We start from the raw sequence: 24,167 nt of genomic DNA on the forward strand, positions 1-24,167 counted from the left end.
ACCAGTGCCTTCTGACAGAGGTATTTACATTTACCGGTATTCTTCACTGATATGACTGCATAACAAGACTCAACATGACTGCATAACAAGACTCAATTGAAATGCATTCTATTCATCTTTTCTGAGAATTCACTGTACCATAGCTTTGCTCTTTTATGTGTTATTATGGACTCATGACATTTCAAATGTACTGATGTCAGCCAACATCCTCATTTTGATGCTCTGTCCCAACTTTGGCTGGTGGAGACCCTTTTAGCTTTCAAATGCCCTGGTTATTTCAAGCTTTGCTTCTGCCCCAACAAGGTGTTAGGTGTTCTGAGATTGCCCCATATTCTTGTGCCCCAGACCAGACATGGAATCAGACATTGTTCCAAGAAACTCTGGTTCCTTTTGGGAGAGAAATAGCGTTAGAAACCACAATGTAGGCATCAGGGTGCATTACGCGCGTTATGGGGTAACATTGCTACTGGGCCATTTTGGGGGGACAAAAAACAAAACAGGAAAGAAAAGAAATATATTTTTAATTACGTGTTTTATGAAGGCATGACTTCATATTGATATGCTCAAATCAATTCTAACAACACATTGCTTCTAGTCAAATTTGTGTCTACAATTAGCCTTCCCTTTCACCAATCCTGAAATCTAGGTTCCTATCTATCAAAATAACCATAATTATTTATTTGCTCTGACAACTTAAGAGAATAGCTCCAAAAACAAACAAAAATACACTATCAATACGCATAGTACAAATACTAAACAAAGTTTTTGTTTTAGACTGCAGACTCCTAAAGATTCGTTGCCAAGTTACTCTGTTCTAGAGGCACTCGTAATCACCCCACCCCACGTGGCTATACAAAGATGTAACTGTGGGCCAGCGGTTTCCATTCACTTTGATTTTGAGGAAGCTGCAACCTGCCCCCACCCCCCATTTTCTGCTCTACCTTGTCATTTTTCATAGGACTTATACACTCCCAATATACCGGATAATTCACTTAAAAAAAGTAATTACTATCGTTATTTGATTTTGTATTATTTTGTTATTCTTTCCCCTTTCCCCCGGTGGAAATGTAAACCTCATGGAGCAGGGGGTTTTCTTCAACTGGACTCTGGCAGCTGTTGCCTGAGGGCAGGGCTGGGAGAGCTGGGCTTGATTCTGGGGGCAGGGGGTCTATTCGGGGTTGAGGGCAGAGATGCGCAGGCTTCCTCTTCTGTTGTACTTATTAACTGTGCCCCTTTTCACAAAATCCTTTAAGTGTCATAAAGAGCCAGGTGATGGGGGTAAAAGGAGAGGAGGCCTGGGGAGTCAGAATATAAACACTCCTAGTGTTTATAGAGGAGGGAGCCCCTCTACTCTGGGGAACTAGCTCAATGTCTGATGCATGGTTGGACCTCAGTAAATGCATGTTTGGGAACTGGGAAGACAACAGAATAGTTGAGAGAAATGTTTATATCCATATATATGCCAGCAGAAATGTATGAGCACTGGGACAAATTGTGAGAGGGACGCACACAGAGGGAAATCAAGGGTGATTTCTGGGTTCTAGGCCTGAACAGGTGACAGAGGCACATTAGCCCCAGGGTGGAGAGGCAAGGAAGTGGGACGAGGGAGAGTGATGACCAGTATAGTACTATGGCCTTTATTTTTGCGAACTGAAAATATGTTTCCAGTTTAGGCTAAATATAAAATTAACACATACTCTTCATGAAAAAGTCGAACACAGAAGCGTGCAACATGGTACAAAGGAAAAGATCTTCAGGAATATCATCCTTCTGGAGAGCCACCCCCTGGCTACTTGAGACCCTACCAGGTGGAGAGGGGTTGTAGGCCTCTATCTTGTAGGAGAAACATCTAGTTGAAGTAGTTAGATTGTCCCACCTCTAGGCTGGCTGGAAGGGGCCTAGGAAGTTCGTGTGGAGACAAACCAACTCACAGGCTCCAAAGCTGGGGGCTAAGAAGGGAGGCACAGGCCTTGCCCATCAATCCCTTTGCTTCTCAAGAAACTTCCCTCTCCATTCCTTCTCTAACCCTGACTCTTTTCCTCATCTGGTAGGGAGAGGGGCAGGAAGAGTCTTCCAAAGGTGGGTCTTGTATGAACATGCTAGAAGGGGCTAAGGACACCCTGAGTGAGCTGTCTTAAGGAGGAGAGGTACCCAAAGAGATTTCCTGTGGAGCACGGCCTCCAGGAAGAACCAAGAGCAACCTGACCAGGTAAGGCCTTGGCCAGCTGTACCAGTCAGGGTTCTCGTGAGGCCGGAAGCTGCCTGCCACTCTTTCCCTGCTCCATCCTGCACCTGGGGTCATCCCCACAACTCTTGACCAATGGTGGCCTTCAGGAGCCTCTCTGGACACAAGGCTGATGATGTAATAGAACCCAAAGACCACTTTTTTGGTTACCCAAGGTGACCCCTTTTTATTTTTAATTCTATACTTTAACAACTGTACAGGTGAAAGGAACAAAGAAAATACCACGTTTATGATCAACATCCTTCTGCATTCTCCTCTCCTCATACACATGCATTCTAGCCGCTGCCTTCAGTGTGCATGTGTTATTTACCCTTCACAATATCTCATGTATGCACAGCATGTCCCATTTTCCATGGGCCTGTGGCCTCCTTCCAGGTCATGTATTGTAGAGCTGGCTGAGCCATTAGCCTCTGCACAAGCATTTGGCTTGAAGGGAAGTCAACACTGTACCCATCCTTCCTTTCCTCATCAAGGTTTCCTCTAGAAGAGTGGGATCTCCAAGCCAACTGGTGTAAAAAGTTTTTATCATTCTTGTTAAAATTTATATACTGCTCCGCAGAAAAGCTGAACCCATCACAATGTGCAGTGCTGCCAGGTTCCCAAAGCTCTGCAAGTGCCAGATATACATAGTGGTTTAACGGTCGTATGGTTAATTCCCCCATTTTATAGATGAGAAAACTGAGGACCAGAGCAACCAAGCCACTTTCTCCAGGGTCACTGAGTCAGTGAATGACAGATGACCCAGTTCTAGAGGTCACATCTCCTGACCCCCACTGAGTGTTCTGTCAAACCAGTCTGCCTCTGACAGTTGCTTCTAGACATTGGTACAGCAGGCTCTTCTTGCTTTTCTTGTCCTTTGTCCGTGGAGGAAAACAGATACAGGGCCTTTCCCCTCATGGCTGTGCCAACCAGATTCTCAGTTTCAACTGGGCCCTCCCCAAGCCTGCTAGATCCAGGCCCTGAAGGGTTCCTCAGAAGACAGCACGGCTGTGGCACAGGCTTCCACCTCTTCCCTTCTGCAGCTGATTAACTTCTGGGGTGAATTGGTTATTTTCTGAAAAAATAATTTTCATTAATATTTATTAGAGGGATGGTAGTAGCAGTAGAGTAGTAGTCACAATTACAGAGAATGTTGCAGAAATCCCAGCTCCTTGATTAACTTTCAAGCAGCAAAAAAAACCCCAAAGACAATTCTAACCCCTGGTTCAGGGGCTTCCAACATTGACTTTGATCATCCCCCAGTTCCCTGACAGCAGATCTCTTGCGGCCCTACTATGTCAGTGCTCCTCTCTCCGGGACACTGACCCACAAAAGCCCAGAAGGCAATTCTGGTCAAGCCTAACCTTCTTCCGGCAGAGAACTCTGAAAATAATGACCTGGATTGTGATGCTCAGTGTGCACCACATGGCAGGGTGCCCAGTCCGGAGATGGGACTCCATAAACAGGAGTCCCTTCCCACTCGTATTCATGTTCCTACCACCTTCTCGCAGCAACCCTGATATGTATTCCTAACCGGCTGTAAAATGCACCTGTCAACACTTCAGAGGGACTCTCCCCACTGTTCCTAGCCTGCTCACCTGCACCAAATTCATGAGGTTCCTCTACAGTTATTTCCCACGGCCCTTCCCATCATCACGCCAAAGAAGGACACATGGACACAGCAACTAGGCACAACAGGTTCCTTCACCTCTGTCCTGGGAGACATTAGTCATGGAGCCAGGCGCCTTTGATCCTTGTTTGTAAAGAGGCGGCTGTGGGGCTCAGTCCTAATGTTCATGAGCAAATAACAGGGAAGAACCACGTACACACAGGGTTCACTGAGGGGGCGTGTCAGCATGGAGCCCACCACCAATTCACTCCTGCTAGTCCCATCAGATCCTTAGGATGACAGCTACCTAAAACTGCAGTGATTATATATGATTATTTTTTTAACTCTAGAGAAGTACTGTCCAATGGAAACATAACTTGAGCTATATATACAATTTAAAGTTCTCCAGTAGCACATTTTTAAATAGTAAAAAGAACTAGGTAAAATTTATTTTAATAAGGCATTTTATTATTAAAATATTATTTTAACTTATGATCTATGTAAAAATATTAATGAGTTTTTCAAAATCTGTTGTGTATTTTATATTTACAGTACATCTCAATTTGGACTAGCTACATTTCAAGTGCTTAATAGTCACATATGGATAGTGGCTACCAAATTGGACAGTATGGTTCTAGAACATGAAAGTAAAACACATAATCTTAGAAGTTCCAAAGGTGTAAAACTGTTGTCCCATAGGTTAGAATAAACTTCAAAGCAAGGTTCAGTTGATTTTTTTATTTGAATTACTTTTCAACATTCAAAAATCAGGAGATTTCTCATAAATGTTTGGATTTCTGGCTTCTTATTTAAAACTTGGAGATCTGGTGGGGTGCCTGGGTGGCTCAGTCAGTTGGGCAACTGACTCTTGATTTTGGCTCAGGTCATGATCTTGGCAAGGTCATGAGACTGAGCCCCACATCAGGCTCTGCACTCAGTGGGAAGTCTGCTTGGGGTTCTCTCTCTCTCCCTCTGCCCCTGCCCAACACACACTCACTCGCTCTCACTCTCTCTCTTTCACTCTATAAAATAAATAGATAAATCTAAAAACAAACAAACAAACCTTGGAGATCTGGTAGCATTGGCTCACATTTCCTACGAGCAACAACATGCTGGAGCTGGAACACAGCTGCATTCTTTAGCTGAAACATGTTTGCTATGGTCCCTACCATCTCTCCCTATCCAATTATGTTCACTGAGGTGCACACTTTTTTTTTTTTTGTACCTGTCTGAGCCAGAGGCATCCGAGCTCACAAACTCTACTTTCTATAAAGTACACAAAGCCAAACTTGGGATGACCCACTGAAGAACGACTAACTTGGGGCCATCTTTATGCTTGCTACCTACATTACAGTGGAATGTGACAACAAAAAGAGAAAGAATAAAGTGAGTCACAGAAAGGAAAGGAAGACCCTCTAGCACCAAAGCCTCCATCCCCATAAAGAAATTATGGATGAAAGACAGGAAAAGAAGAAATACTTTAAAATAGGGACTACACACTGAGCATTCTTTTTTTTTTTTTTTTTTTTTTTTTTTTTTTTTAAAGATTTATTTATTTATTTATGTGACAGAGAGACAGCCAGCGAGAGAGGGAACACAAGCAGGGGAGTGCGAGAGGAAGAAGCAGGCTCCCAGCGGAGGAGCCCGATGTGGGACTCGATCCCGGAAGGCCGGGATCACGCCCTGAGCCGAAGGCAGACGCTTAACGACTGCGCTACCCAGGCGCCCCAACACACTGAGCATTCTTGATATAATTTTCTTTGCATATATATTTTTGCTTTAGACTGTTACTTTGTGATATAAATTTGAATGGAAAGAAAATCTTAATGGTGTATTTCAGAGTGCAACCGTCACCAACCATGAAATTATAGATGTAGACATGAAATGTTTAATCCAAACAGATAAATTAAATACTTACAAACTCAATAGGGATTTTTGAAGAATTGTCAAGGATTTCCACTTGGTAATTTCCCATGGTTTAATTGGAAAGATGCGTGGGTTTTGCAAGGAGGGCTGGAAGTTACTTTTTAATACTTCGGAGGATTATCTATAACTAAGGCAAACGTTGAAGTGCAGCTAGGCTGTGCTAAAGTCCAGGCTGAGGCAGAAGAGGGGTAGTGGTGACATGCAGCTCCAGAATCGGTTTGGGATTTAATGGACACTAGTGATCAATTTCTCATACAGCACTGTGGGAAATACATATACTCAGAGAAACTGTCCACTTAAAAAATTGAGGGAGAAACAATAAACATTAAAAAGCTTAGGGAAAGAAATGCACATAAAGGCACAGACACTAGAACAACGTAGGGAGGATGGTAAGGAGAACAGAGAAGCAAAACGTAGTCGAGGGCAGTGGTATCTATCTTCCATGGATGAAAGTGGCCACACACTCTTATAGAATATCCTTGTTTCTGGTCTTCTCTAAAATTGTTCGGTTTTCTCCAAAAGCTATATTTAGGGTGTGGCTCATAATGCACTCAGACCCCTAGGAGTTCTTGCCATTTGAGGGCTCTTCTTGTGCACCTGAAATTCTATAAGCAACTGACCCTTTACGTGGTTCTCTCCCTGGCCCTTTGCTCTGTCACTCACTTTGGGTACTGGAAGGATCCTAGTGCCCCTGATCCTGAGGGAGAGAGGAACCTCTGCTGAGCTGCTGAATGTAGACCCAGAAGAAGAAAAATGAGAGACGGTGTTAGGAATGGAATACCCTGTGAACAGAGGGTAAGCATGAGTAACAAAGTTGAGAGGAAAACCACAAAAGGTGACTAATTGATGGAGTTCAGCTGAGGAAGGCTGAATTTTTTTACCACATGTGGAAAAGAAGAGCTGTGACCACCTCAGCCAGGGATGCTCCCCTCCCATTATCATTTTGGGTTGGTCCAGGACCTCCTCTTTGACTGCAGGGTGCGGCTTCTACTTACGGTGGAGGAGCACCAATCAGACCAATCCTCCTACAGATAACAACTTTAAAAACTGATCACAACATAAAGTCAACTTCCTTAAGTCGCTGGCAAGCAACCAAAAGTGGACTCTTGAAAGAAGGTAATGTCACTGGGTGGGTTTCACAGTTCCTTGTCTGAGGGCAAGTGTCTCTTTTGGTGCCATGAACAGTGACAGACACGGGTACAAACACAAAGGTTAGAAAGTGAGAGGACGGGGGTTAAGCGTTAATGGACCAAACATTCCAATTAAATGCAGAGATTATTGGAATGCATTTATTTAAAAACAAATTTTAAGACCAACATAAGCTGCTACAAGAGACATACTTTAAATATGAGGACACAGATATGTGTCGAGTAAAAATATGGAAAGAAGACATGTCACACAAACAGTAAACAATGGAGAGCAATTCTGATATCAGGATAAGGAATACTGCCAGAGATAAAAAGGGACATTTTGTGATGATAAAAGACTCAATCACTGAGGAAGACATGACAACAACGTGCGCCACCAAAATGCAGCGTCAAAATACATGAAGGAAAAATTGACAAACATCGAAACAGACACACCCACACTCCCAGTCGGAGATTCTGCTCTCTCGTTCTCAACGACTAAAAGAACTATACCAACATATCAGAGCAGGGTTATCAAACACTTTGACCCAACTGATATTTATAAAACACTACTCCAACAAATGTGGAATACACATCCTTTCATGGTTCTGGCAACTATGAGCCCTCGGGTTCTTGCTGAAGGGGAAAAGGCCCGCCCTGGCCCCCTGTGTCCACCACACCACGGGGCCTTCGTGGTTAGCAGTGAACCATTTAGTCTTTCAGAGTGGGCTGGCAGGGCGCTGATGAACCGCACATTGGTAAGCAATTATGGAAGAGGAAAAATGAAATGAGTCAGTACACGAAAAGCCTTAGAACAATGCCTGGTGCTTAACTCTGCACTTAGCGTCAGCTAAAGTTAGGACTAGGCAGAAGTGCTGGAAAGAAACAGAGAGCTGGCCTTAGGCTAACAAGGTGAAAGGGTGTCCTGGAGAACGGATCACAGGGAGGATGACTCCCCCGCGTAGGGAGAACGTGGCCCGCACTCTCAAGGCCATGCAGATATGACAAGAGTGACTCCTTCCAGAGTGACTCCCAGCTGACGCAGTTCTGATTCTAGTTGCCTCTGAGAAGCTGACTGCTAACTCCCTCTTCCCAGGAGAGAACTGTGAGAAATCCCTGAGGTGACAGGGATGGGTTTGTTTTTGTTTGTTGTTGCTTTGTTTCGTTTTGTGCCGCTTTATGTACTGAGGTCTGGGGGTGGGTGGAGGGCACAGGAGGCAGGAAAATGGAACAAAGGAAGCTGCTGGAGGCCTGCTTTTACTTTTCTCCCACCCTGGGATGGGCTTAGGACCTACCTGCACTGGAGACTCAAACCTGTGGCCTAGTGTCCACAACGCAGGCTTCACACACATGCACTTTCCCCGGGAAACCAATGAAGCTCTTGGCATATGAACTGAATATGTTGGGCTGGAACATACTACAGAATGTAGCTGCTGTTTTCATTATGGCAAGGGACCAAGAATCCTTGCGGGCCAGTCTAGAAGAGTCAGGCCGTGCATGACTCTTGAAATGCCGAGCATTCTGGGTGGTGTAACACACCTGCTCTCTTGGCTGTGCCAGGTCCTAAGGGCAAGCACCAGTGGACTGACGGGAGCCTGAGGAAGGTCACCACTCCCCAGAGAAGGGGATTTCTCTCCCAGCCCCACTGATCAGAAGTGAATTCCTATAAATCCTCTTCTCTTCTCTTTGTGCAAATGCTTGTAAAGCCACAGAATGTGCACCCATGCCAGACTAAGACTCAAACTACGTCTGGTCAGCGTCATGCTGAAAGGAAAAAAGAATACCATTACCAAGGTGTCGGGGAGCACCACCACGGGGCAACAGGAGTACCGGAGCAGCCGGCCCATTTTCCAGACGGAAACGGGCACGACCACAAGGATCAGCATGAGGCCAACAAACGCAAACAGGGCCAGCGTCAGCGGGAGGGTCTCTCCTGGAAATGAAAAGATGAGGGCAAGCTTAGGAGACAAGAGTGAAGACGAAATCACCAGTCCTGGCCTCTCTCACTTTCCTGGAGTTAGCTCTGCACAGCGGCCAAGACAGCAGATGCCAACATCCTGAGATTTGACATATGCCTTAGTGACTAAAATTACTACCATTAAAACCATGATTTTTAGAATCCAGATGAAGGCGTTGTTTCCAGAAAGCCCCAGGGAAGATTAAAATCTTTTTCTTGGGAAGGGAAAGGGAGGAGCATCATGTGTGAGGCCACTGGCCGTGTTAGCTCGTACCTTGGCGCAGCTGCCGGGAGGAAGGCAGAGCGCCAGGATCCTGGCAGGATGAGGGGGGTGCCGGAAGGGAGCCGCACAGAGGGGAGCTGGGCGGTAACTGAAAACAAAATGTGTTTCACAATTTGCTCTTGGCGTTGACTCACATTGTGAAGGAAAATACTGCCTTCAGAAAACTGTCACGTTGGAACTGCGATTTACCGAGCCCCTGCTATCGTTATGTGACGTACCCCAGGTCACAGGGGAGCGTTGGTTGCAAAGCCCAGGGTCACTCTACTAAGTACATGTATCGGAAAGTGCCAAGTGTGAGCATCTGGAGATGCAGATGGGGTGATAGGTTATGTTCCCACCTTTCTGTTCTGTATAACGTGGAGCAACTCCCGCAGCCCCTCCGGGTCAGACCGCGCACCCATCACGTAAAGGGCAGCACAGCCAAGGAGGCCACGGAGAAGATGGTGGTATCACATACGTGGCTGGGGGCGCCGTACTTGGTTTCCATGCTTTTGGAAAATACTTTGGCAGCACACATCAAGAAATAAACAAACGTTCGTACCCTTTCATTTACTCCCCTGAGTGGCTTCCAAAAAATAATTTCAAGGAAGGAAACAATTATATGCAGAAAACAGTTCCTAGCAACAGCTGGACTGGGCGACAGGCTCATAACCAGTCTTTCTCTCCACCCAAAGTGGCATACCTCCACCTCCAGGTACGCTCTGGTGTGTTCTGTGTATGGACCACCAAGCACGGACCACCAAGTGCAACTATCTCGTCTACTTGTTGGTAGCCTGTCTCCCCAGCTAGAGGATAAGCTCCTCTGAGGGCAGGGACTTCCCTGCTGCATCCCAGTGACGAGGCCAGCATTTGGCACATAGTCAATGCTCAGTAAGTATTCACTGAATGAATGAATCCGTCAATCAATGAACATCACCAAAAGCGCGTGGAAATGACCTAAAACATAGAAATGATCTAAGTACCCCCAAACAGGAGATGATTTAATACACTATGAGACATCAGCATGGTACCTTAGGAAGTCAGCTATTAAAATGGGAACTGGGATATACACAAACTTGCTCACTACAGCACGCTGTAGTGGCGAGACTGGGAAGCACAGAATATATGTTAGGAGGAGGATGGTTACATATATTTTGGCACATCGATAAATTCACTTATTATGCAACTTCTTAAAACGAGGTAGACCACATCCCTGCTGGCATGAATAGATGTCCACAATATGCTTGTAAGTGACGACAAGCAGGGGCAGAATGGCAAGCACAGCACAGTCCCGTTTGTGCCTGTGGGCACTGGTACCACACAATGACTGCAAGATTAAATGTCAAACCTGCCCGAGGAAGCCTCCTGAGTGCTGGCGGGGAGAATGGAGAACACGTGCCTCTCACTTTACATACTTCTGTGTTGTTTGCATTATTTTTTTTTTAAGATTTTACTTATTTGGGGCGCCTGGGTGGCTCAGTCAGTTAATCGTCTGCCTTCGGCTCAGGTCATGATCCCTGAGTCCTGGGATCAAGTCCCACATCGGGCTCCTTGCTCAGCGGGGATCCTGCTTCCCCCTCTGCCTGGCTCTCTCTCTCTCATTCTCTCTGACAAATAAATTAATAAATATCTAAAGATTTGTCAGAGAGAATGAGAAAGAGAGAGAGAGAGAGCACAAGCAGGGGGAGCAGCAGGCAGGAGCTCTGCAGGGAGCCCCATGCAGGGTGCAATCCCGGGACATCCTGAGCCGAAGGCAGATGCTTAAACCACTGAGCCACCCAGGCGCCCCTGTGTTGTTCGAATTCTTTAACAAACTTGACTTAAATGATTTTAAAATTAGTATAAAATAGTAATCAGAAAATCCGTGTGGAAACGTGATGAATTTGATATTTGTGAAAAAGCAAGCACAGAGTGTGTGTGCTACACGACTGCAACGTGTGTGCATACATGGACAGTGAAGGAACGACCATGCCACCTTGCAGAGCGATTTGGGAACAGCGGTCCAAATTCAAATGTGCATGCCTCTGACCAAGCAGCTCTACCTCCAGGACTTTATCCTTCAAATATATACACACCAGCAAAATGATCCATATACAAGGCAATTAATTAAAGCATTGGCTATAAGAGCAAAATATTGGGAAAAAAATGAAACGCCCATCAATGAAGGACTAGTTAAATTTGTTATCCATCCACACAACTATATACTGTGACGTTGTAAAGAAGGATGACAAAGTTCTTTATCAATATGGACAAATCTATAAGATCTATAAAAGCAAAAAGGACAAGATCCAGAACAATGCATAGAATATGCTACCATGTGTGCTAAAAAGAAGGGAAATATATTTATAAATATTCTCATTTACTTGTTATGCATTTAAAATGCTTTAGAAGGATGGGCGCCTGGGTGGCTCAGTCAGTTAAGCGTCTGCCTTCGGTTCAGGTCATGATCTCACGGTCCTGGGATCGAGCTCCAGAGTCGGGCTCCCTGCTCAGCAGGGAGCCTGCTTCTCCCTCTCCCTCTGCAGCTCCCCCTACTTCTGCTCTCTCACTCTCTCTCAAATAAATAAATAAAATCTTTTAAAAAAATATAAATAAAAATCTTTAGAAGGATATATAAGAAGCTAATACCTATGGGAAGGGGCTGAAATTGCAAAGATGGGGAAGAATAGAAAGGAGATTTTCCATATATATCTTATATTTTTTTAATCATACGAAAGCACTACATTTTTTAAATAATAATTATTTAAAGATGAAAAAGTTACACACAAAAATATCAGTGGTATTTGAGCAGCAAAATCGTGCGATGTGGGGTTTGGTTTTGTTTCATTTCTTTTCAAAGGATTTGTTAACACCATAGGGTTTTATGCTATAAAAACTTTAAGGGATGGGGCGCCTGGGTGGCCCAGTCAGTTGAGCGTCCAACTCTTGGTTTCAGCTCAGGTCGTGATCTCAGGGTCCTGGGATCGATCCCCGTGTTAGGCTTTGCTCAGCTCAGAGTCTGCTTAGGATTCTCTCTCCCCTTCCCTCTGCCCCTCCTGCTCATGCTCGCTCTCTCTCAAATAAATAAATCAATCAATAAATGTTAAAAATTGAAGGGAGAAAAATTAAGCCAAACAGGAGGACTCTGTAGACTTTCCACCAGGTCCCTTCCAGAGGAAAGCAGCAGTGATATACAGCGCGGGGCCTCCTTGCAAGGTCTGACTCTCATACCCCTGGCTGCTTCTCTGGCACCCCAACCCACCCTGGTTCCCAGGCCATTGCCATCAGGGTAAACCAGCCTTTCAACATCTAACCTCAGGCCTAGGGGACTTTTCAGGAGGAAAGTGTTCCACACAGCTGCTCGAGTGCCCTCAACCAGCCCTAGGGTGAACTCTTGCCTCGAGGGGAATTACAGGAAAGCACACTTTCACCAGACCCCCACCCGGCTGGGGGGGCAGGTCAGTGAAACCTAGGGGAAACTCGGAACCAAAGGATCCCAGGAGGCAGCCAAACATCCACCAGGAGGGGCTGTGGCCCCTGCAGGACTCCCAGGGAAGAGGCAGGCTATCCATACCTTGCACCTTGACACACTCTGCCTGGCTGAAAGGGCTGTGCCTCCCAATGGCCTTCACGAACGTCCGGACCTTCACACAGTATGCAGCCCCTGGTTCCATGGTTCCCAGGTGCACCGGAATGCCCCTGCTCTTCACCACTTTGACATGTTCCTTTAGACCAGAAAACAGTTACACCCTGGCAGAAGCAGGGCAGGAAAGGGCAAGAAGAGCCAAGGAAGGAGAGTTCTAGAGATTTCCTTTCTGGGATGCATACAGAATGTTCCCTCTCATTCATTCATTCATTCATTCTATCTATTTATTTAGCACCTCCTACATGCCAGTTTCTGTTGTAGGCCCTGAGAGATACAGCACTGAACAAAACAAAGTCCCTGCTCTTATGGAGTTTACGTGGGGGGTGACGGACAATTGTGTGACAAGTGTCAGGGGGTGATGGGGCTGTGAAACAAAAGGAAGCAGGGCAAGGAGGGAGGAGGAGGAGGAGAAGGCACCAGAGTGGTTAGGGAAGTCCTCTCTGAGAAGGTCACATTTGCACAAACACCTGAAAGTCAGAAACCTGACGAGCCTTGGGGCACAGGAGCAATGGAGCCAGTGGGATATGTCTCCTCCCGCGTTCACCCATTTACCCATCTGTCCATCCATCTGTATTCCCCTCTACCCCCATCCACCCACGGAAGCTTGTGCTCCACATGTGAACCTGTGGAGGCTTGTCTGGGCCAAACCCCAGTGACTCAGGGTACATACGCCTCTCTCAGCACTGGCACTCCCTGTTACCAAGGGTGGGGAGTGGGCCCCATCCCAAAGAATCTGAGGGAGCTGCATGCTCCCCCCTGCCCAGGTCCTGATCTGTCCCCTATACTACTCCATCTGCCTGGCTGGCAATGTCCTGTCCTACCACTAGGCCCTGACCCGGCAGGAGTAAATACCAGAAATCATTGTTATTGCTTGCCCCACCTACACACATCACCTTTCAGGGGAAACTATCGTTCCTGTTGAGTAGGTGGTAGGACATATGCTTTGTCCCCCACATACTCCTATGAGGTCAGAGGTAGCCTAGGCCAGCTTTGTTCATAGATTCCGTGAAAGTCCCTTTCTACATGGAAAAGCCTTGGCAAATCATCTCGGACGGGGTCTCCAACAGGTCGACTATCCCTCAGTTCCTGCTCAATCTGTAGCCCTTCTGTTTGTCTGGCCATTCACTCTGGGAGTGCAGACATGCCACCCAACCCGGTCTGCCGCAACTATCCCACAGGAGGATGGGGGAAGTGCCCCATCAAGGCATTCTGGGTGGCCCATTGACTGATAATTAGACAGGTTTATTCACAAGCCAGCTCCTGGCTCTCTGCCCCAACTTCTGCACCCTACCCAGGTACACACCCTCGAGAGGCTTGTGCCAGGTTCATATGCTCTTGAAATCATCTAGATGATCTGGAACACCCTGGTCTGCTGCACCTAAACGTACCAGGAAGAATGGCTGAGAAGACAGGTGGGGCAGGGAGAAGACGTGCACTGAAAGCTTCTGTGCATCATACTATGTTCGAGTTTAGGGCAAAGAGGCAACCCCCATGCTTCAGCAAATCTGGCGTGAGCCTGGCGTGGATCAAGGCAATTCTTTGAAGAGGAGGCTCTAGGATTGTCAGTGTGCTCCCATCTCTCCTTTCCCACCCTGCACCCAGGCCCGCTCGTGCTCAGGCCAGCCCTAGACTAGACGGTGAGCACTTCAGGGGACAGCTTTCCTCACCCACCCTTCAGAGGTCTGTGACTCCTTTCCTAAGGCCTGACTCCAAGGCCAAGGCTGGAAGTCTCACCTTGGCACCAGGCTCCCTCCTCCAGTAAGCCACGAGGAACTCAAACTGCGGCCCCAGGTCTTCCAGCTTAATAACCAGGTGGAAGCCGTCCTTGGTGACCTCCATCACAGGTGGTGTGAGGACGGCTGTTGGCAAGACGGGAGAGAATCAAAGGCAGTTCCAGACAGGACTGGTTTCTGTCCTGAGAGACCAGAACCGAGTCATCAATAGAAACACGCCGGGGTTGTAGGGAAGGGGGGTGGTAGCTGTAACTCCCCAGCACGCAGAAGCTGTACCATCAGCCCCCTTATCGGAGATTTTGCTTGCTGGGCTTTCAGTTACCTGTGATTGGGAGGGAAGCACATGGTCCTCCTTCTGATACAGGATCGGAAGGACAATACACAGTGCTTGCCTCATTCCCCTCACTCCTCCCATAGGCATTTTATCATCTCACATTATCACGAGAAGGAGGAGGGCCAGCACAGCACAAGATGAGAGAGGAGACCACAGTCACATAACTTTTATTACAGTGTATTGTTATAATTGTTCTTCTGTTATTACTGTTGTTAATCTCTTACTGTGCCTAATTTATAAATTCAACTTTATCATGAGTACGTATAGGAAAAAACATAGTATATATAGGATTTGGTACTATTCTCAATTTCAGGCATCCACTAGGGGTCTTGGAATGTATCCCCTGCAAATAAGGGGGACTACTGTATACCAATACTCTTGTATTCAGCAGGTGCTCAGGAAATGCTTTTTGAAGGATGAGCAAATTTTTTTTAAATGACAAAGACTTACTACAATTCTCTTTTTTCACTCCTCTCCTTTTTTTTTTTTTTTCACTTCTCTCCTTGACATAATAAAATCCTCTGCTCCTTCTCCAGGAGGCACACATACTCAAGAAAAGTGACTGAATACTCAGGTAAACATCTCTTTCTGTTTTAAAATTGTATAACCCATGTTCCTCTTTCTACTTTTTTGGCAGAAATTGTTCCTCACCTTGACTCATCTAAGCGAGCAGATGCTATTTCTTAATGCTTGCCGAACACCTGCATGAGCTCAGGTCTACATTAAACAGTTGGGTCCATTCTTTGCCCCTTAGGAATGAACATACGTGCAGGGGCACGTGTATCACGGTAGCTCAAAGAGATCAGTGATATATACTGGCTGCTGATGACTTTCAAGCATTAGGAAATCAGCAGCCTGTGGGTGGGTTGGCCATTCTATTCTTGGTCTAAGAATTCTTCACTTCATATTTCTAATGGGGATGTTGGAAAGTCAGAGGGCTTTACAAATTCCAATCATCAACTCTAGAAATTACAGCCTAGGCACAAGTACCCATATTTGACATTGTTGGATCTCAAACAGCCCCTGTGGATTCTTTCCCATCAGCAGACCAAGAACAGAAGGGCACACACAGGCAGCCTCCAGTCCCTGGCTACTGATGACGGATCCATACTTGCCTGTCAAATCTCAACACTGCGGGACCAGAAGGGCCACCTCACTGGTGGCCTTAGCTTGGGAAGTGCAGTGGGGTGTGTTCTGGGCTAAATCCCCCTGCACTGGGGTCAGTAGATACTCAGAAGAAAAGCAGTTCCTGGAGGGAGTTTTTGGAGAGCAAAGCATTTCCTGGCATTTGAAGAGCTGCCTGGATAGGAGACAGGAGAACTGGGGAAGTCGGGGACCAACTATGCAAAATATAGCCAGTTCAGAAGCTTCAGTTTTAAGTAACATGATTAAAACTGGATCCTCTCATCTCCGAATTTATTGAGAATAGAATTAGAGAAAATGGCCTAAAGTCATTTCAGTTCAGAGGAAAACTGTTGACAGTGTTGGGGCAGGAACCTCTGTTCTGTGCGCTCTACGTACTTGTTTCTCCGTCCAGCAAGCTTTGGAAAGCATGCGCTATTCCTGTTGTTTAGGCGTAAGTGAGCCTCGGAGAAGTTACGTGATTTGCCCAGAGTCACAGTGAATGGTCAGAATTTGAGCCCATGTCTTTCTAGACTCTGCTCTGTGGGGTATTTAGCCTCCGTATGAGTGGATCCCAAACCCAGCTATACACGAGAACAACCTGAGGAAACTGTGAACTCCCAGTAACAGAATGCACACGGACCCCTCGAATTAGACTGTGTGGAGATGGGCCCGAGACACGTGGTTCTGAAGCGCTGCCGTGATGGGCCGTGTAATCAGGGTGAAGAAACTCTGCTCTCAACAAGGCTCCCCCTGAAGAGGAGGAGAGCCTGTTCGGAAGAGCCTTAAAACAAGATCTTTCACATGCCTGGGGAGACACTGAGGTGGCCTTTTTCAAAGGCAAAAGAACAGATTTACTGCCCCTTTAGGAGTCACGAGTCCACCCTCACTCCGTAGCTGACTCTGTCTGCACGGGGATCACGGAGGGTGCCGTCTTCTACCTTCTGAGGCAGGTACGCAAGCTCTTTCCTGTTCCTCAGCATCTCCGGCAGTGAGACCCTTCCTGTTTACACGGGTCCCCTCGAGCACGAGCTGTTACTGCACGCCCCTGCCCACGTAAACACTTTGTCTCCATCTGACCTGTACCTTCCTTTCCAACAATAGCTGCCAGTTCCCAGCAATGGTTTTGGCTGGAGCCCTAGGCTCCTAGGAGCTGGAGAGCGGTGGTGCTGGGTGCTGCCCGGGCACTGCACCCTCCAGTGCCCCTCAGACTCCCCAGTGCCTCACACTGGGATCCCACTGCCTCCGCTGTAGCCTCTCAGTGCCTGGGGAAAGAGGCCTGGGCAGAGAAACCCCATTTTGCACCACAATTCCTATTGGTATCCCATTCTGGCAGTCCCACTCCTGCCCCCACCTCTTCGATCCTCTGCTCTCCGGCTCTCAGCTCCAAGCATCCCTTGGGCAATAATAATATAACACCAATAGCTGAGAGCTATGATAGGACAGCACTGCCCAGAACATTTACACATTTCACCTTATATAGTCCCCACAACCACCCAGCGACGCAAACTGTCGCCCTTTTTACAGGTGAGGAAGCACAGTCAGCTATCAAGTGGCTGAGCTGGGATTTGAATCATACCTGTCTGACTCTAAAGGGCCAACTTCCCCTTCAAATCTGTCTTCACCTTCCTCAGCCCCTTCCAGGGTGGGCTCCCTGACCTTCTGAATCCTCCTGATTTCTTTTTTTTTTTTTTTTGAAGATTTTATTTATTTATTCAACAGAGATAGAGACAGCCAGCGAGAGAGGGAACACAAGCAGGGGGAGTAGAAAAGGAAGAAGCAGGCTCCCAGCAGAGGAGCCTGATGTGGGGCTCGATCCCATAACGCCGGGATCACGCCCTGAGCCGAAGGCAGACGCTTAACCGCTGTGCCACCCAGGCGCCCCTGAATCCTCCTGATTTCTACCCGATCTTCTATACTCCTCAGCAACCTTTGAGTCACCCTATTACTACAGATGCTGCCCCAAACCTTCCTTTGTCCTCACTCACAGCAGAGGATCTTCCATTACATCAAGAGAACAGAGATCACCAAAGGCCTTTCCCCTGCCTTTCCCACAGCTCCAACCCGGTCGCATTATTGCCTGTGCCCATCTCAGAGGAGAAGCTGCCTTGCTCCTTCCCCTCTCCGTTCAATCCTCCACCTAGCAGCCTCGCCACCATCCCTAATATTCCATGAAGCCATTTTCCCAAAGACCCATTTAGGGCCCTCCTTCAGGTCTATCAGCAGCTCTTCTCCCCTCCATGACACTACCTGCCCAGCCACCTATGGGTGCCCTTCCCTCCATTCACTTTTTAAACTCTGAGGTTTCCCAGGATCCTATCCTGGGTTCTCTTTGTCCTCACATCTTGTCCCTGGACAATCTCATCTGCTCCCAAGTCTTTAGTTATTAATTTTGTCTGGTATCTGATATTGGCCTGTCTGAGCCCCAGGGCCTGATTTCTAGCTGCCAGTCAGACATCTGTGGCATGCTATCTTGAAGGCGCCTCCAGCTCAAAGAGCCCAAAGCCAGGAGTGCCTCCTATTCCTCCTGGGTTCTCTGCCTTGGATGACGTTCTCACCAACCACAACTAGAAGCCAGACACCATCATTGTCTCTCCCGACTCCATCTCCCAATAACTGGTCCCCAAGCTCTGTCTTTTCTAACTCAGCCATGTCTCTTGAATATGTCCTCTCCTTTCTGTCCCCTCCATCACTTCTATGATCAGGACCAATTTTGACTCAGCTGTAATGACAGTAACGCCCTCCTCACTCTTTCCGTGCCCTGCAGACCTGTCCTACTTCAACTCACTTTCCACACAGCATTCAGAGTGATTGGTATAGAAGATAGAACTAGCCTAAACCCTCTCTTCTTCCATGACTCCCCTCTGCTGATTTCAACAAGTTTCATGTCAAAGCCCTTCACCACATGACCAGACCTTGTTCCTGCTGTTCCCCAAACAAACATACCCTTGTATACACCTGTCATTGCTTGCACTCTGCCATATTTGGCCATGCATGTGGATTCTTCCCATCCTTTTTTCTCAATCATTTTCCATGTACTATTACTGTAGAAAAGTTGTTCATTTCCCAGTGGCTGTTTCTGGTGAGTCTGATAAATATATAGATCCTATTGCACAAAGAAGCTGCTCGTACAGGCAACAATATGAGGTTAACGAGGCCCCAGATGGGAGGCAATGTAAGATGTATTGAGGTACTATCTAGGTAGGAAGAAGCAGTCCCAGCTCTACCCCCCCAACTTCAGAACAGCTTTCCTTCCGTGTTCCCCACCACTTGCAGACCGTGACAGAGACCGTCAGGAATGACTTCCAAAGTCTCTCTCAAAATGAGAGGGCATGTGGGAAGCAGTTGGTAATTTTTTAAATGGCCCAGTTAGGACCGTGTGTGTTCATGGTACTCTGGCTTTGCAAGGCCAGTTTGATGCTAACAAGAATCCCGAAAGTCTCAGTGAATTTGGTTCCTGAAGGTGAGGGCAATGGGAGCAGGGGAGTAAGAAGAGAAGTGCCTTACTTGAGTTTCGGTTAAAGGGATGCTGCAGGGTGCTCCAGGCTGAGGTCTGTGCGCCCACGGTGGCCCTGACACGGAGGTTGTATGGCACAGTGGCAGTGACGTCATCGGTGATGTCACACTCAGGACCTTCGGTGGGTGAGCACCAGCTGCTGGGGATCCAGATGTGGCTCATGTACAGGCTCTCATATTCTCTGGCCAAGGAGAGGAGGGCACAGCGTCACACCAGCCCCTTTCACCCAGGCTCAATGACAGGGGCAGGTCACTGCCTCATTCACCTACTTTTTATGAGTCAGCAAAATCAAGCATTTGCTCCACACTCCAGTTACTCCACTCTCTTCCCTCACCAACCATCCATTCTTTCTTAGTCCTTTTGTCACTGAACAAGAAAAACACAGGAGTAAACCCCAGTCTGTCCTGGCCTCTCCATCTCTGCAGCACCCCTTCAATCTCAACTGCTGTCATCCCTGACCTTGCTATGGTCTCCTGACTGATCTTCCAGCTTCAACTCCTGCCATCCTTCAAACCATTCATCACTCAGCAGACCGTGACATTTCTCTCCTTAATGGCTTCCAAAGCACTCAAAATGGAACCAAACTCTTCCTGGTGGCCTGTAAGACTCTCAGGCCTTCTCTCTCACTCTGCCCCTAAACATGGTGTTGCCTCTACACTGGCCTCCTTGCCATTCCTCCACAAGCCGAGCTCCTGTTACCTTAGGACCTTTGACTGCCTGTTTGCTGCCTCAAATGTCCCATCCCTGCTGTTCACATTGGTTGGCTCTTCCTGTCCTTCAGACCGGCTTAAACATCACCTCCCCAGGAAGACCCTCCCTGACAACCTAATTTTTTAAAATTTAAATTCAATTAGCCAACATATTAGTTTTTGATATAATGTTCAATGATTCATTAGTTCAGTATAACACCCAGTGCTCATCATATCTGACCACCTAATTAACAGGAGCCTCAGGGTCGACTCTCTATTGCATCAGCCTTCTCACTTCCTCTAGCACAGAACACGACCTGCAGCTACCTAGAGCAGTGCTGCCCAAGAGAACGTGTCCTGTATCAGTGTTGTTCACTGCGGCAGTCACTAGCCACGTGTGGCTATCAAGAACTTGAAATGTGACGAGTATGACTGAAAAGCAGACACTTTAATGTAATTTTAATTAATTTAAATTTAAATATCTATCTGTGTCATGTGTTGCCACCCTGGACAGTGCAGACCTAGTATATTTATTTCTTTACCTTTTTACTGTCTCTGCTTCTAAATGTAAGCTCCCCATATCTAGGAACCTTCTCAACCTGTACCCCTGAGCCTAGAGGAATGTCTACACACATAAGTACTCAGTTTGTATTTACTGTTCATGCAACAGATTGAGCACCTTCTGTGTCCCTGTCCCTCCTCAACAGCTCCCAGAGCCTGGACACCCAGGGAAGAGCAGAGCCGGCTTGGCCCCAGGTCCGGCTGACCTTCAGGGTCATGATTTATTTATCTCCTATGGGCATGCTCCGAGTCAGGAAAACTGAGGTCTCCCCTCACCTCCAAAGGATCTGCATCTCCAGTGATTTATCCACCTCAAGTCAGAGGCAAACTCATTTCTTAAGATTTTCTTTAGCGTTGGACAGTTGGCTCACTGCTGTAAAGAAGCTCTACCAAAATGTGTTTATACATACTTATACTCCCAAAGAGTTCACTGTCAAATCCACAGGACAATTTCCCTTGCTTCTTCAACTGTCCTAATGCCCACGCAGACAGAAGAGGCAGATCATGGGAAATAACTTATCCCTGGGCTCACAAAGTCTCCTTGAGCTCCAGATTGAGGCCTGTACCTCCAGGAACCAACTACTCTTTAAAGGGTGAAAAAATTAGAAGCAAAAAAACTCACCCCTGGTACTCGACAAAATAGTATATTATTTCTCCAGGCACAATTACTGGGCTCCACATCAAGAGATGCTTCATGTTGGTTGATTGTACAGAGAGGTTCTGAGGCGCAGGCAGGATGGCCACTCCACCTGGGATTGAGGCATTTAGACAGGCTGACCTGTGGGCTCATATCAGAGGAATGTCACAGCTTCAAATTAGTTTCTAAGAAAAGGCGTCACATGTTAATGAACCAGAAACAATTTTAATTTCATCATACTTGTGTTGACACTAAATTTTTGCTTTCATCATTGTAATTCTGCCTTTGGTGATAAGTGGCATATTAACATTAATAATAAAAATGGCTAACATTATGAGAACTTACTATGTTCTATCTAGGCCATGTGTTAGATTGTTACATGATTATCTCATTTAATCTTCATGATTATAGGGGGAGGTAAGGACCATTGGTTTCTCCATCGTACAGATGAGAAAACTGAAGCACATTATTTACAACTTTTATGTCAGATCCACCTAGATGCAGGCCTTGGCTCTGCCACTTACTAACCATGTGACCAAACTCATGCAGGCTCCTGCTGCTTTCTCATTACTTCCTTCTCCTGCTATTGCCATCCTCAGGTACCAAAACACATCCCTTCACATCCCCCAAGAAGCCAAATGGGGCATCAGCTGCCAGCTGGGAAGTGCAGGCTCAGGTCTGCTGTGGAAGGAGTCGAATCCAGAAGAGCACCAAGCCAGATCAGAGACTTCACCCCAGGCAGACCTCAAGACCCTCAGCGTGGGATCCAAGCATCACCTCGCACAGGTGTGTGTGGTGTGCCCAGAGTGTGCCCAGAATGGGTCTACGATTTTCACACAGAATCAAAGAGACCCATGAAACTGAACCTGCCCTCCGAAGGAGGTGGGCAGTCCTGGGGTCCATCCTTGCATGCAGCCCAGGGTGCAGTCTGGATCTTCTGCTATGGTCCTTCTCCTCCCACTTTTACACATTTCTCTTTTAATGCCTAACACCTGCCTCCCTTTGCTGTTACAACTGCAGTGATAACATCGATAAGAGTGTGAGAGGAACTGGGGTCCTTGCCCGGGGGCTTTTCATCTCTGTGCCTATCTCCAGATTGGCACCTGTGCTCGTTATCAAGCCCTGTGACCACGAGGGGATGGGGGGCTCCTGGGGATGTCCTGCCTGATGCCCTTGCTTCTCTGATGTAGGACCCTAGTGATACACTTCTGTCACACTCTCAGCATCCGCAGCCTGCCCTGCAAGGAAGCACCTGGGGTGCCCACAGGGAGGCTTCCTGCCCTCCCCACTCAACTTTGTAATCCCCCAAGGGATGAAAAGGAAAAGAGCCAGCTGCAGTGGGATGGCACAGGAGGGTGGGTGGGGCATGGTCCTCTCCGACATCCTTCCTTTGGTAAAGTATACAACACATTTCTCTAGTCAAATATGGGTATTATACAGCTATGTAAATATACAACTATAATTAGTAATTTTTAAACTCTCAAAAATTAAAACTCCAGGCCCAGATGGTTTCACTGGAGAATGGCACCAATTATTAAAAAAAATTAAACACCAATTTTATACAACCTCTTCAAAAAAAAAAAAAAAAAAAGAAGAGAAAAACTTTCCAACTTATTTATGAAGCCAGTATTACCCTGAAACCATAATAAGACAAAGATAGTGTGTATTTTTAAAAATAAAACCAAAACCCAATAGAACAATATATCTCATGCACTTAGATGCAAAAATCTTCAATAAAATACCAGCAATACAAATTCAATAATATATAAAAAAGATCATACACCATGACCAAGTGGGATTTATTCCAGGTATGCAAGGTTGGTTCGACATTTGAAAATCAATTAGTGTAATCCACCATATCAATAAACTAAAGAAGAAAAATCACACAGTCATATCGATTGACACGGAAAAAGTACTTACAAAATCTAACTCTAGTTGGTGATGTAAAAAAGAAAACATCTCTCTTCAAGTTAAGAACAGCAGGGAGTTATCTCAATGATAAGACCATCTACAAAAAAAAACTACAGCTAATATCTTACTTAATGGTGAAAGACTAAATGCTTTCCCCCTAAAATCAGCAACAAGGCAAGGATGTTCACTCTCACCACTTTTATTCAACATAGTACTGAAAGTTGTAGCAACTGCCATAAGGCAAACAAAAGATGTCAAAAGCATTACAGATTGGAAATGAAGTAATGAAACTCCTCCTGTTTGCAGGTAACATGATAGGCTATATAGAAAATCCCACGGAATTGAGGTACCTGGCTGGCTCAATCAGTAGATCATGCAACTTTTGATCTCAGGATTCTGAGTTTGAGCCCCACATTGGGTGTTGAGAATATTTTTTAAAAAAATCATTAAAACAGAAAGAAAGAAAGAAAATCCCATGGATTCTACAAAAAACAAAACAAAACAAAACCGTCCTAAAACTCATAAGTGAGTTTAGCGAATTCATAGGCTATAAGATAAACAAAAAAAATTAATCATACTTCTACATATTAGCAATGAACACTTATACACTAAAGTTAGAAATACTTTTGACAATCACTCAAAAAAAAAAAATGAAATACTTAGGTATAAACCTAGCAAAACATATCTAGGATATATATATAGAGAGAAAACTCCACAGTTATGGTGAAAGATTTCAGAGAAAATCTAAATAAATGGAGAGACATACTATGTTGAAGGATGGGACAATTCAACATAATTAAAATGGTAATTTCCCCCAAATTGATAAACAGGGTTAATATAATTCCTATCAAAGCCCATCAAGGGTTTTTGTACATATAGACAAGTTTTTTTCTAAAATATATAAGATATGGTAAAGGAACTAGAATAGCTAAG

General features: G+C 46.1%; 1 protein-coding gene across 2 annotated transcripts in view; it reads right to left on the reverse strand.

Moving 5' to 3' along the window:
- Window positions 1–504: 504 nt before the first annotated feature.
- The window catches only part of IL20RB (interleukin 20 receptor subunit beta), a 42,444-nt gene continuing 18,781 nt past the window's right edge, over window positions 505–24,167 (reverse strand). The window contains exons 2-7 of one of the 2 annotated variants that reach the window (XM_026497099.4): window positions 21,309–21,435; window positions 19,427–19,617; window positions 14,465–14,589; window positions 12,659–12,809; window positions 8,677–8,819; window positions 505–3,299 (exon numbers count right to left, since the gene is read on the reverse strand). In XM_026497099.4, the coding sequence (XP_026352884.2) occupies window positions 3,192–3,299; window positions 8,677–8,819; window positions 12,659–12,809; window positions 14,465–14,589; window positions 19,427–19,617; window positions 21,309–21,435 (845 nt within the window). In that variant the 3' untranslated portion in view covers window positions 505–3,191. Of the gene's footprint in view, window positions 3,300–8,676; window positions 8,820–12,658; window positions 12,810–14,464; window positions 14,590–19,426; window positions 19,618–21,308; window positions 21,472–24,167 lie in introns of both variants that reach the window. The other variant, XM_057315876.1, reaches the window with a different exon arrangement.

This window comes from Ursus arctos, unplaced genomic scaffold (assembly GCF_023065955.2).
Source record: "Ursus arctos isolate Adak ecotype North America unplaced genomic scaffold, UrsArc2.0 scaffold_20, whole genome shotgun sequence".
In the NCBI taxonomy this organism is placed as follows: Eukaryota; Metazoa; Chordata; class Mammalia; order Carnivora; family Ursidae; genus Ursus; species Ursus arctos.